Below are 13,491 nucleotides of genomic sequence, written 5' to 3'. Positions count from 1 at the left end.
GATTTATTGCTTTGGGCAACAAGCCTTTGTGTACAAACCAAAAGCAACAAAACAAAATAGCAAGAAAATTAAAATGATAAACTGATATTTTTTTAGAGGATTTAGATCGGATCACAAATCTCAACCAACATCTCTAAAAATTCTGGAACCTCCTTGTCCCCCAAAACCTTAGCCAAGAAGCCAAAACCTTAGCCAAGAAGCCAGTAACACCCGATGCCCAAATACAGCTCACAAAGCTGACCCCAAAGTTAAGTCTTGGAACTATGGGCTCGTACTTACAGACATCCACACAGTTGCAGCCGTTTCCTGTTCCAATACCGCCACCGCCACTGTTGTTTCTGGATCCATCTATACCGTTGTTTCTGGCTCCACCTCCATCATTGTTTCCTGTTCCCTTCCTAGAATAACATCAAATAGAGGAAAAACTAAATTCAGACTTTTATTGACTTTCTTTTAATTGTTTTGGTGTAACTTTTGAATATTAAAATCAATATTTCACAAATTTTAAGTCAGTGTTTTATTTAATTTTAATTAATCAATTTTAATCTCCAAATCAATAAAAATCGTTTACTTAAAAATTCTCAATTCTAATAATATATGGATGTCGATATCTCTATATAAATAAAAACCTAATTCTTTCAAATATGAACAATGTTATTAACATATATATTTTAATATATAAAATTATGCCTTATTCATAATAATTATGTTTTTCTTTGTAAAAAAACACACTTTTCATTTTTGTTAGAGATCATTCATCTTTGAATAGATGAAAGATCAAAGATTGTGCACATAAAAAATCAAAGACTAATATAAGGTGATTATGTAACTAAAACATACTTCAAATTATTTACTTGGCTTCACATGTTATTGAAACAACAATTCTAACATGTAATAAAGTTGGCTTAAACATTTTAGTAGCTATGATATATGTTATTTAGCTATAAATATTTTTTTTATTTAGAATGTAGCGTATACAATTTCCGCTTAATGTTGTTTTCACAAAAAAAAACAAATATGTTTACAAAGAAGTATTCTAAAACACATAGTAGTTTTAACTGAACTTAAATTTATGTCTTTTAAAAAAACATTTGATTTTTTCGATTAATAACTTTCATTAAATGATGAATCTTCACTTCAATAAACTGGTTTTCAAAAAAAAAATCACTTTTGAAAAATTTTAGCTTAAATTCAATAAATAATTGTGTCTTTTCAAAATTCACAAATTCCAATAATAAACGAACTACATAACTATAATTAAAATAATCACAGACATAAAAATTAATTACACTAACATAAGATCAAATTAGAATTACACTAACATAAGACCAAACGGAGACGCTTAATTAAGAACATGAACATTGGTGATCCCTTAAAGCATCCCTTAAGCGGGGAGAGGGGAGGGACCACCGAAACACAAGGATCGAGTAGAAAAAACAGAAAAAATCCTTTATATAAGGGATGTTTCTTATACTATTCCCGAACAAAAAAAAAATTTAAGGAACTTCCCTAATTAAGGGATTTGTGCCCACCAATGCTCATGTCTTAATCGCTATTCTTCTTCTCTTTTCTTCTTTTTTTTAATCAAAAAATTGATAAGCACCCATTAAAGCACAATGATTAATGGTGCTCTAAGTGATTAAACATTTAATCCCGTTTCTTAAAAATCATAAAACTGCACATTAATATTTTGATTTAGTAGATTAAAAGTTACATGAGGTAAAATCCACTTAAATGTGTATATATAATGAATGAAATAATTGACACTGAAAGAAAGAAGTAATTTTTTTGTGCACGATTAATATCTTTATCCAACAATGGATAAGTAATTAAGTAAATCTGCTCTAACAGTAAACCTTGAGAGACACGTCACATCGTACCAATCACTGATCTCATAAGTACATACGCAATGAACTAATCAAATGTTTCAAAATTAATTACTTACCAAATGGAGTACGATTTTTTCGATAGTGCGGATAGTAACAATTTTTTAATGGATAAATCTTCTAAATTTTCATTAAAATTAATTAAACCAAATGATCCTAAAACTTGTACAGTATATAAACACCTCTTCGCTCTCTAATACCTCTCATATCCAAAACCTGATCTCTACTGTCTGACCGTCCGATAAACACACTCCGATCACAAATGTCAACATCCAACGGCGAGAAAAGCTTGATCGTGAGCCTCGGTGAGATGCTCATCGACTTCGTTCCCACCGTCTCCGGCGTCTCACTCGCCGAGGCTCCTGGCTTCATCAAGGCCCCCGGTGGCGCACCTGCCAACGTCGCCATCGCCGTGTCACGTCTCGGTGGTCGCGCTGCTTTTGTCGGAAAGCTCGGTGACGACGAGTTCGGTCACATGCTCGCCGGGATCTTGAAACAAAACGGCGTCTCTGCCGAAGGAATCAACTTTGACACCGGAGCTAGGACAGCACTCGCGTTCGTGACGCTAAGATCCGACGGAGAACGTGAGTTTATGTTCTACCGGAACCCTAGCGCCGACATGCTCCTCTGTCCCGATGAGCTTAATCTCGATCTCATCAAATCTGTACGTTACGTTGACTTTTAAGTAACTATTGTATGTAACGGTTGTTGATAACTTAACGTGATGGTCAAGTTAGGTTAACGAAGTGCTCTGTTTTGGTATTTCTACAAGCTGAATTTTTGTATGCAACTGTTGTTGATATATCTAACGTATGGATCAAGTTAGGTTAACAAAGTGCTCTGTTTTGGCTTTTTACAGGCTCAAGTTTTTGTATGCAACGTTTGTTGATAAATCTAACGTGTAAGTCTAAGTTATTTTAACGAAATACTCTGTTTTGATTTGTCTTTTTTTGCAGGCTAAGGTGTTCCACTATGGATCAATAAGCCTCATCGTTGAGCCATGCAGATCTGCTCACCTGAAGGCCATGGAGGTGGCTAAAGAAGCCGGTGCGTTGCTCTCTTACGACCCAAACTTGAGGCTGCCATTGTGGCCCTCGAAGGAGGAGGCTAAGAAGCAGATTCTTAGCATCTGGGACAAAGCTGAAGTGATCAAAGTCAGTGATGAAGAGCTTATGTTTTTGACTGGATCTGATAACGTTGATGATGAGACTGCTTTGTCCCTGTGGTATGATAACTTGAAACTTCTCTTGGTCACTTTGGGGGAAAAGGGTTGTAACTATTACACCAAGGTACATGGTTTTGTTTTTGAAGAGTTTCCTCTCTTGTGTATTTGATCGTACCTTTAGTGTGAAACTATAACGTTGTGCTCTTGTTCTTGTATGGTTACAGAGTTTCCGTGGATCTGTTGATCCATTCCGTGTGAACACAGTGGATACAACTGGAGCTGGTGATTCATTTGTTGGTGCCTTGCTTAACAACATTGTTGATGACCGCTCTATACTTGAGGTAACGTATCAGATCAGTCTATGCGCTTTCTGAATCCTTGTGTTGATTATTGACCGTGTTCTTCTGTCTTTTAACTACAGTACGAAGCTCGTCTTAGAGAAGTGCTTAGGTTTGCTAATGCATGTGGAGCCATAACAACTACAAAGAAAGGAGCAATTCCAGCTCTTCCTACAGTGTCTGAGGTTCAGACTCTCCTCAATGGAAACTGATCGATCTACAAGTCTGGATTTTTAATTTCACGTTTTACTTTTTTTTTTCATTTTGCTTTTGGTTTGTTGTTCAGACAACTGTTTGATCCTGGTATCGATCTTGTTTTATTCAACTGTCTTGTATTTTGTGTCTCACTTTAATTAAAAAAAAAGTAACTCGTTACCATTTTAGTAGTGAACGACTGTCTGAAGTAATGAAAGCTAGGATAACATTCAGAAACTTGCAAGTTCAATGATCTACAAATGTATTTGCATTCTGCCCACCTCGAACTCATCCTCTCCAATTCTAAATGAAAGTCTTCTTCGGTGGAACCGTTCCTGTAAGTAAAAAAAGATTAACAATGATCAAAAAGATAGTTGCATACATATACAATAGCTAACCTTTGTACTACTAGAACTTTGAAGAAGCTGAATAGACTTGGTTGAGAGGTTGTAAATTGCATATTCTATGTGATATGTGCCGAATTGGGATTGAACATCAAACTTCATAGCCTGATAAACTAAGATAACATGATAAAAAAACATTATTAGGAATATTTTCAATACAAACCCTGCACTTTCAAATGTTCACATAACAAACCCTGTACTTTCAAGTATTCGCATAAAATCCAATTTTCTTATATACGTGTCAACTATCTATTGGCTGGGTGATGAAAAACAAGCAACCTATGCTGCTCACACGTGCGAACAAAAAGGCTTTCACACGAGACCTCGCTTCCGTTATTTTCGACTCTCCACCCTGGCTGGATCTATTGATTGATATTCTTCACCACCGGAGAGGTTAGCCGTCGCACTAAATCAAATCAACCGAGAAAAAGCAATCTCCAGATCTGTCATCTCCTTCACATCTTCTCTCAGGTATGCGTTGATAATCGCTATCACCAATTGCTGATTCATGTTCCTTGTTTCCCTTCTAGCGATCTCTTGTTGGGTGAAAGCTTTGTCCGTGACCGAGATCTAGGTTTCTCCCATGTTTACTTGCTTAGTGATTTATGCTTCTTCAGAGGCTCAAACTATGCAGGAACTATAAAAACAGAATCGATCTTTGTTTTGAGAGCAATAGATAGATACAGAAAGTTGATGGTGATTTGATGATTGGATTGTTAGAAACAAGAATCATATATGCAAAGAAAGTTTTGTTATTTGTGGATATGAGCTTTTTCAATTAGTTGGCTTTGTGTTGAATGGCAGAGATATGTATAATAACATGGGACCTCAGCCTGGGATGCCTATGCCTCAGTCAGTTCCTCAGCCTAACCCTTTTGGGAATGCCTTCTCTGGTCCTGGCTCTGGACTTATCAGAAGTGGCTTGGGAGCTTACGGCGAGAAGATTTTCGGATCCAGCTCTGAGTATGTGCAGAGCAACGTAAGTCAAAACCCTCTGTCTTTTAGCTTTTTTTTTCTTATGATTGGTGTTTCCTTTGTTTTAACTGGAGTGTGATTATAAACAGATAACTCGTTACTTCTCCGATCCTCAATACTATTTTCAAGTGAATGACCAGTATGTGAGGAACAAGTTGAAGATTGTTCTGCTTCCTTTTCTTCACAGGGTAAGAGGCTTACTTTGTTTTGCTCTACTCTTTTTTTTTTTGTTTTGTATTTTGGGTCTGTCTCATATCAGTTTTGCTGCAACATCCAGGGACACTGGACTAGAATCTCGGAGCCAGTTGGGGGTAGGCTTTCATACAAGCCCCCGATATATGATATTAATGCACCAGACTTATACATTCCGCTTATGGCATTCGGCACATACGTGGTTCTTGCTGGTTTGTCTTTGGGACTCTATGGGAAGTAAGTTCTTTATCTATTCATTTGTATGTCTTTTAGACTGCATTTTTTCTTTCAATATTGTGATCCTTGTGGTGATTCCGGATTCTCTAGGTTTTCTCCGGAAGCTCTGAACTGGCTTTTTGTGAAAGGAATGGTTGGCTGGTTTTTGCAAGTCATGCTGCTGAAGATAACGTTGCTTTCATTGGGTAGCGGTGAAGCACCCCTCTTGGATATTGTGTCATACGCTGGCTATACTTTCACTGGTCTCTGCTTGGCTGTTCTTGGCAAGATCATCTGGGGATACTCTTACTATGTTCTGCTTCCGTGGACCTGCTTGTGCAGCGGGGTTTTCCTAGTGAAGACAATGAAGCGAGTTCTCTTTGCGGAAGCTAGGAGTTATGACTCAAGCAGGCATCACTACCTCCTGATCTTTGTAGCTTTAGCTCAGTTTCCTCTTTTGATCTGGCTTGGTAACATTAGTGTGAATTGGCTCTTTTGAAATTGCATTACGTTTTAAGATGTTGTGAAAAAACTCCTCTGATGTTATGTAGTGGAATTTGAGTTTTTTTTTTTGGGTCTAGACTTATGTCAAACATATATGATGAAGGAAAAGTGTCATCTCAAATACACATCTCTGTTTTAAATCTTTTGTTTTGAATGTCATTTTTCTAGACTTCATTTCTACCATCATTATTTAAAAGCATACAAGGACATGAACTTTACTCTGGTGATTATGCTGTCTTTTATAAACTGCTTCCCATTGGCATGATCTCTACTCCAAGCCCTCTTCCTGCATTGCGTTGGTGCATTGTGATTTCGGCTTCTGTACTCCTTGGCAGATTGTAACATTCTTAGGACATTGCAGACAATTGTTCGAAAGGCTTCCTTTGATCTGTTTGGAGATTCTCTGAAACTCCTCAGGAAGTGTACCAGTCAGGTAGTTGTTCTCCAAGTACAAGCTTCTCCATGAATTCTCAAGTCTTTTCCCATAGATCCTTGGAATGTCTCCTGAGAACATGTTGCTCCGTAGATTGATATCCTTCAAGTTTCCGTAAGTAGCCAGGTTCAGTGGGAGGGGTCCCTGTAAATGGTTTCCTTCAGCGTCAAGGATGCGCAGGTGTGTTTCCATGCCTATAACCTGAATAACCTCTATGGATATGAACTGGTTAAAAGACACATTGATGCGTGAAATCTCTGGAAACGTCAAGATTTCATGGCCAATGGTGCCTGAGAATCTGTTCTGGCTCACATCTAATGACACAAGATGTTTTAGTCTATGCAAAGGAGATATACGTCCTGCAAGGCTATTGTAACAGAGAGATAGAGTTCTTAGACTTGTTGGAAGCTTAGGAAGCATTCCGAAAAGATGGTTGTTACCGAGTTCTAACACTTGTAGCTTCCACAAGCCGTTGAGCGCTGGTATTCTTCCGTCTATATGGTTGTTTGATAGGATCAGGTGAGTCAAACTTCTCAAGCCTGAGATCCTCGGAGGTATCTCACCAGCGATGCTGTTCTTGGACAGGTCTATGGTCTTGAGCTCCTTGAGCTTGGTGATTCCAGGGGTTATATCTCCGGTGAAGAAGTTCCCCGAGAGAGAGAGCTTGGTGAGTTTCCTGAGCTGGAACACAGTTTCTGGTATTGGACCACGGAACCTGTTGTTGTTCAGGCTAAGTACAGTGAGCTCGGTGAGGTTCCCTATTGCCTCGGAGAGGAAACCGTCATAACCATCATCGTCAAGGTCGATCTCTGTGACTCTGCTGGTCGTGTTCTCAAGAGTGAAAGAACACATAACTCCCAAGAACGTCCCTGAGCCTTCACAGGGGTCTTCAGAGAAGTCCCATGTGCTGAGGTAAGAGGATGGAGAGATGGAACTTGGATCAATGCTGCGAATGATAGACTCTAGAGCTTGAATGTCAGATCGAAGAGTGGCTGAGAGAACTGATGAAGGGATAACAAGTAGTAAGAACAAGGACATGAGTAGTAAGGAAGATGAAGCCATTGTTATGGTTCTTTACCATGAATGATAGATGTGGAACCTTTTCTTTTTAAGAGAGTGTTCTTGTAAGAAGAAGGTCGTCGTGTTGAACCTAAGTGGGACCTAACATGCTTCAAAGGTTTCTCGGTACGTTGTTGGTGAGATTCACATCTTTGTTGTGATACATTAATTTACAATTAAACCAATTATCGACTATCCTCAAAAACTTGTTCGGGATAATTACAAAAGTTATCTTGAATTTAAGTCATACAGTATGTGATGATTGGTTCAGCTGTAGCCATAAAAAATTAGCTGTAAAAGTTTAGATATAGGTAAGTTGGTTCTTATGTAAATTCTTTTGAGAGATTTTTGATATAGTTAAATTTATTGTAGATTTAAGTTATAGACTGTTGATATTTTAAAATAAAATATGTGAAATATACATAATTTTTTTTTTTTGTAACTGAATAAAATATTTTTATCAACGTTTTTTTTGAAAATGATTATTTTATCAATTAAAATAATTTATATTAATATTTTTAATAAATTATCAAAATTTACTGCTATTTAAAATGTGATATGTAAATAATATTTGTTTTTAGTAATAAAAAAAAATTTATAGAAGTTTTTTATTATGATTATATAATTTATTTGATATTATAGATTTTTTTTCATTTTGCAGATTCCGGTATAGAAAAGAAGGATGTAGACTTTTACTTAAAATACATAAAAAAAATTGTTTTAATTTTTTGCCGTAATTTTAAAAATAAAGCTAAAAATGATTGGTGAAAATTAGTAGAAACATGATGTAGGCTTTAAGTTTTAAAAAATAAAGCTACAACATAAATGGTAAAGTTTAGTGATTTAAAAATAAATAAAAATAAAGTATGAAAATAAATCTCAACCAATCAACCAATCAACCATATTATCATCAAAATGCATAGTAAACCGAATTTATTTGTACTAGATTTCTTGTCCGCGCTACGCGCGGATTGTGTCTTATATTTTTTTTTATAATTTTAGTTATAAATTACTTTTTAATAAAAAGTTAGTTTCTAAAATAGTTTTGAAATTTAGGTTTCTCTGATTATAAATTAGTTGGGTAAAAAAATTATCTAAATTTACCAATTTGGAAAATTTTGTAGACTAAATTTCTAACTAATGTTCTAGATTTTTATTAGGTTAAACATTTTGATTTTAATTATCTAATTTATTGCAGTTCATATCATTTTTGTTTATTTTGACGTATTTTTAGCGTGAATGTAAGACTATCTCCAATGTATTTTCCTATTTCTATCTCTAAAATAGAGATGTGTTTCTCTCCAATGTATTCCTCTATTTTTATCTCTAAAAAGAATATTCTCAAAAGATTCTATTTTTATTTTACATTAAGTATCTTTTATTTTTGAAAGTTGCAAATCAACCCTTTTCAATTTTAATTTTATAAGATTTTCATACAGTTTTAACTTTGTTTAAACAAAAGTTTCACTAAAAAGATTGTTAGGTAAATTAAAAGTGTCATTTTATGTTTATAAAAACTGTATTTTCTTATAAAAATAATTGTTTTTGATATAATTATAAAAATTTAAAAATTAAAGAACTGTTTAGAAATAAAAAAAGTATGCTTCTACAATAGAGGAATGCTATTTTTTCCTCTATTTATAGAGTACTCTATTATAGCATTTGGAGGTGAATATAGCAATGAGTTGGAGATGCTCTAAGTATGTAACGATAGTAGGAAGAAAGGTAAAATATCTTTTTCAATGGTTTTGTCTGAGAATTGGTACAATTATGATTTTTTTTCTTTCTTCAATGGAATTGATGTACAGAGAGTACTTGTTAGTTGTAACGTAATTACATGTGTCTTAGTGTCTAAGTGAATCAATTATACATTGGGATTCGCAGAAAGATTTTTGTTTTCACACACCAAAAAAAGATTAATCTCCAAAACTAATCATAAACTCCATAAAAGCTATGGTATGACACTGCCACGAATTAATATTTTCAACTTGACACAAATGGAGACAATACCAGAATGCTTTAGAATCATACAATCCCGAGATCCATAACATGATAGAAGGTAAGACATAGTTTGAATATTAAAATGACCGATCACATTTCATAATATAAATAGTTTTCCTCTCAATATGAAGACAATATTGGTGTCATGAACATAGCAGCAGCTTGAGTTTCAGAGCCCTGATTCAATCAGGTAGTCACCAAGCCTCTGTGCAACCATATAACATTTTCCAGGAGTCATTGGCTTGTCACAGAAAAGACTAAAGGTTGGGTGGTCTTCTTGACTGAAACACCACCAGATCCCAACAATGTAAAGCAAAAAGTAGCACAAATTAATTAAAAACAACTGCCGAAAGATTTTTTACCAAAGAAAAGGCAAGAGATTCATCAGAAACAGTAATGTTTTCTTCCCTCGAATGACAGCATTTGGCTCTCACTGGATTATCATGTACTTTGTGCCACCAATGCACAATCCCGTTGGAGCAAGCATATAAGACTGATGACCTAGGAACCCTCCAATACTGGTGCACAAACACCAAGCGGTTGTAGTATCATACTCTTTTGGAAGCTTGAGAGTTATGTCATTGCTTACAACAGGTAAACATAAGTATTCATTCTTTGGTGTTAGCTTAACGCGGAGGAGGTGTTTAAACTCTGCAACCTGCACATACCTGAAACAAAGAAAAACAGAAGAGAGTGGTCAATAGTAGGAACAAATGAATGATAGGCATTTGTTTCTCTAGAGAAAGAAATAAAAAAATCTGTGCAACTCTTAAAAGATAAGGTGATGAAGGCAAGAATAAAATGACGGTGGCGTTAGTAAATCAAGTAATCAAAACAGCTTTGCATCTAGCGTTTGAATATTCCATATCCTTACAAATAATCCACCAATCAGCCTCCGCTTTGATTCGCTAGCTTTTAGCTGGACAATGTATGTCTTTGCTTGCTTCAGCCTCACAATTCTCTTTTGCTCTGCCTCTCTGCTTTATTTTAACTCTCAGTATCAAGCTTCAGTGACATGGTAAAGAAAACGTCTAGACTAATCAGAATAATATTTTTCATAAATAAATAAAATACCGTACACAACCAAAGGAGGGAGATAGTCGAGTTGATTATTAAGTGTTAAGGATTGGTTAATTTCTTTCCATACTCCATTGGCTTCTCACAAGAAAAATTATAAAAAGCTCAGGTTATGATCGATCAACACGAAAGAGATCCTTATGTTTCAACTGAGTGGTTAATTAACCTTGCCCAGCTGATGACTGCAATAAAACAAAGATAAACCACTAAAATTAGATTCTGAAGTTTTAGTTTAAAATATAAAGAGAGAGTGCACTAGTTTGACCATATAGTACCTTTTCTACGGGAGAAAGCAGTTGGATCCGAATAGATGTAAATCGTTTGAGAGCTTCATCCAAATGTTTGACGTCACAAACGCTGCTGCTTTTTTTATCTTGCTTCCATGGTTTTAGATCTAAGGACTTGAACTACCGAAGTGACTTCAGCCATATGTTGTTGTCATATAGAGAGGCTGATGATGCAAGTATTGGGTCGGAATTCCTGTGAGGTTAAAAGGTTAATCAAAACAGGGATTGCTCCTGCTTCAGCAATCAGAATGTGATTATCTGTATTTTTGACAAATAAATTCTGAAATCCACGTTCCTTTATGGATTGGCTTGAGAGTCTGTGAACTAATGAGCTGATTACTGATATGCACCTGCCACTGATGAAAGCTGAGGGTCGTCCAATGTTGTGTTTAGTTCACCACAGTCGATTCATCTCTGTATGGCAATAAATCAGAACGTTCTCAGATGTTCTCATACCCCCAAGTCAAAAGAACTCAAATCATAGATGTTTGATCGGTGAAGATTAGACAGATAACAAAAATTTAAAGAGGTAATAAAAGCAAAATAGATTGATGTGCTCTCCATATATTAAGAAATAGTTAAGTAACATCTGACAAAGAAAGGAGAACTTACTTGTGTAGAGATCCTTTCTCAGATTTTTCTCCCAAGGAAGTGCTGTCTCTTGTCACATTCTAGCGGCTTCTCTCTGTGAAAACACTCGTCTCGCTCTGAGGCCTCTTCTTCTGTTTTTTTTTTTGAGCTTCCTCTCTGCCTCTGCAGCTCCTCATCGACCTATCTATGTCTCTTATGAAGATAGGAGTTAAGGGAGGTGGAAGGATAGAATCGCGTATGAAGATAAGAGTTAAGAAAGATTGAGTGATTTGATATTGGATCGTCGTAACTCCAAATAAACGGATTTGCAGAAATCAATATGGAGAAATGGAAGAGGCGAAACAATATCGACGGTCGTGAGGAAGCTAGGAAGGGAAGTTGGGTGATGGGCTTACACAAAATAGTAACATGTTACATGAGAGGCCCGTGTAAAATTCGAGTGAGCTGACATGTCAAATTAGAACCATGATAGGTTGATTTAATTATCCTAGGTGGACAGCTTTAGAGTGGAGGATATTCTCCTTTTAATATAGTATAGATTAGTACAAAATTTCGTTGTGTAAGATGTTTAAAACTATTTTAATGAAAATGGGAAATAAATACTTTTCATGATTAGAAAGTCTTAGATTCCTAAGCTTATACATCTTCTATTGAAGAGCAAAAAAAACACAATGGTAGATGAATTTACAGAATGTGTTCAAAAATTTTCTTCTATTATGATTTATGTTGATTATGTAACTATGTTGCACCAATTTGATTTTTGAATTGGTGTATAATTCAAATTACTATACTTTTTGTTGGCAATAAATAAATTATCATATCTTCTAATGCAAAGCTAAGACTATGTAATTTAACTCTCATTTGGAGCAGCCATCTCCTAACGTGAATCATATAATATTTTAAATAGATAATAATCTGCGCGTTTATTCGGTAAATGGTTTTAACATTTTGCAACACTATAATCTTTATCAATTGTAAAATAACGAATAAAGATGTTGGTCTGTTAAATGTATCGTTGTCGAATAGTTAACATATTACAACTCATTTTAATTATTTTAAAGACTTCATATGCATAATAAAAAAAATTAAGTTTTGCATCTGACACAAATCACCAAAACCAAATGCAACATCGATTGTAAAATGATGAAAGAGGGTTAGGTTTTCTGCTCTCCATTTTTTTATTAGTGTCTCTCCATAAGTGATTTCATTTTCTACTTTAGCAAAATTGTGCTTTTGTTCTCGTTTTGGTTTTACTGATATTAGTTTTGTTTCTTTTTAACTTATTCTATGATTTCCGTGAATTAAATAAGTGTCAATTTAAAAAGATAGGCATCTGTAAAAATTAGTTTCATTTCAGATACATATGTAAGAATCAAAACTTTAAACAAAATCACAGGCAAACTGAATTTTTATATGGTATATAACTTATTTAAACAATATTAATATATATATATATAAAGTAAACTTCCTACTTATATAATTTGTAATCATTTTTATCTTATTATAACCGAAATTTTAAACCATGAATCACAATACTTATAGTAATTTTTTTAAAAAATCTATATATATACAGAAAAATCTAAATTTTTATTATATATTTTATGTGATTTTTTAATTTATTTTAGTAAGTTATAATTTTAAGAAATGATAGAAAATAGACTAAATTTATCAAATATTTGTTATTCAAAATCTTTAATTGTCATATATACTTACGCCATATTAGGCAATTCGGTGATATTTATATAAGGAAACAATAAAGAACATTAATAATTAATTTATGTTTATTTAATAAAAAGTTTATTATATATTTAGATGCAACAACTTTTTTTAAAGAATTTTAAGAATGATCGTGGTGATGATATGTTGCTAAAAAATGTTGTAATGCTTCTCCTTTAATATATAGGGGATCAGTAGACAAATTCATTATTGATAGTTTTATTATTTTGATAGAAGCCATTTTTGTCATTGTAAAACTTACATGACAAATTAGGAAGACATTGTCCAATAGTATTTTAGATTTTGATCTAAAATAGCTACTAATCATTTGACCATGCAATATACCTAAGAAAAGACAACTGAAAAATTCTAAGAAAATTCTTAAATTAGGAATTCACTATATATAGAAATTTGCTTTTACATATAAATACGTTAGTTAGTCTAAAACTGCT

The 13,491-nt window shown here is 34.3% G+C and overlaps 3 protein-coding genes and 1 long non-coding RNA gene across 9 annotated transcripts; 2 read left to right on the top strand and 2 right to left on the bottom strand.

Annotated features, from left to right (window-relative positions):
* The first annotated feature begins 2,069 nt into the window (after positions 1 to 2,069).
* LOC108816530 (probable fructokinase-4) lies at positions 2,070 to 3,772 on the top strand. The gene is made up of 4 exons (XM_018589102.2): positions 2,070 to 2,550; positions 2,843 to 3,175; positions 3,276 to 3,392; positions 3,473 to 3,772. Exons 1-4 carry the CDS (start codon positions 2,149 to 2,151, stop codon positions 3,599 to 3,601), a joined length of 981 nt encoding a protein of 326 aa, XP_018444604.1. The 5' UTR covers positions 2,070 to 2,148; the 3' UTR covers positions 3,602 to 3,772.
* A 527-nt stretch (positions 3,773 to 4,299) lies between these two features.
* LOC108814140 (uncharacterized) lies at positions 4,300 to 6,017 on the top strand. Its single transcript, XM_018586642.2, has 5 exons — positions 4,300 to 4,459; positions 4,793 to 4,967; positions 5,053 to 5,151; positions 5,241 to 5,392; positions 5,483 to 6,017. Exons 2-5 carry the CDS (start codon positions 4,797 to 4,799, stop codon positions 5,868 to 5,870), a joined length of 810 nt encoding a protein of 269 aa, XP_018442144.1. The 5' UTR covers positions 4,300 to 4,459; positions 4,793 to 4,796; the 3' UTR covers positions 5,871 to 6,017.
* LOC108814139 (probable LRR receptor-like serine/threonine-protein kinase At4g36180) lies at positions 5,955 to 7,455 on the bottom strand. Its single transcript, XM_018586641.2, has one exon. It carries the CDS (start codon positions 7,368 to 7,370, stop codon positions 6,144 to 6,146), a length of 1,227 nt encoding a protein of 408 aa, XP_018442143.1. The 5' UTR covers positions 7,371 to 7,455; the 3' UTR covers positions 5,955 to 6,143.
* Positions 7,456 to 9,367: 1,912 nt separating this feature from the next.
* On the bottom strand, positions 9,368 to 11,720 carry LOC108836998 (uncharacterized). 6 transcript variants are annotated; one of them, XR_001947238.2, is made up of 5 exons: positions 11,345 to 11,720; positions 10,721 to 11,146; positions 10,443 to 10,627; positions 10,243 to 10,348; positions 9,368 to 10,036 (listed from the first exon to the last, which is right to left on the bottom strand). It is a non-coding gene; the product is annotated as an uncharacterized LOC108836998 (long non-coding RNA). The 6 variants fall into 6 exon arrangements; XR_001947236.2 differs by having other exon boundaries at positions 10,243 to 10,345; positions 11,345 to 11,719; XR_001947237.2 differs by having other exon boundaries at positions 10,448 to 10,627; positions 11,345 to 11,719.
* Positions 11,721 to 13,491: the final 1,771 nt, after the last annotated feature.

Source organism: Raphanus sativus, chromosome 7 (assembly GCF_000801105.2).
Source record: "Raphanus sativus cultivar WK10039 chromosome 7, ASM80110v3, whole genome shotgun sequence".
In the NCBI taxonomy this organism is placed as follows: Eukaryota; Viridiplantae; Streptophyta; class Magnoliopsida; order Brassicales; family Brassicaceae; genus Raphanus; species Raphanus sativus.
The sequence above is the reverse complement of the archived record's forward strand: the minus strand, read 5'-3'. Positions and strand labels throughout refer to the sequence as shown.

Bases quoted from the DNA above. Each gene is read 5' to 3' on its own strand.
- LOC108814140 (XM_018586642.2), top strand. From the start codon at position 4,797: ATGTATAATAACATGGGACCTCAGCCTGGGATGCCTATGCCTCAGTCA. The intron at 5,152-5,240 runs GTAAGAGGCTTA...TGCAACATCCAG, and splicing joins TGCTTCCTTTTCTTCACAGG to GGACACTGGACTAGAATCTC. The intron at 5,393-5,482 runs GTAAGTTCTTTA...CGGATTCTCTAG, and splicing joins TCTTTGGGACTCTATGGGAA to GTTTTCTCCGGAAGCTCTGA.
- LOC108814139 (XM_018586641.2), bottom strand. From the start codon at position 7,370: ATGGCTTCATCTTCCTTACTACTCATGTCCTTGTTCTTACTACTTGTT.
- LOC108816530 (XM_018589102.2), top strand. From the start codon at position 2,149: ATGTCAACATCCAACGGCGAGAAAAGCTTGATCGTGAGCCTCGGTGAG. The intron at 3,176-3,275 runs GTACATGGTTTT...GTATGGTTACAG, and splicing joins GTTGTAACTATTACACCAAG to AGTTTCCGTGGATCTGTTGA. The intron at 3,393-3,472 runs GTAACGTATCAG...TTTTAACTACAG, and splicing joins ATGACCGCTCTATACTTGAG to TACGAAGCTCGTCTTAGAGA.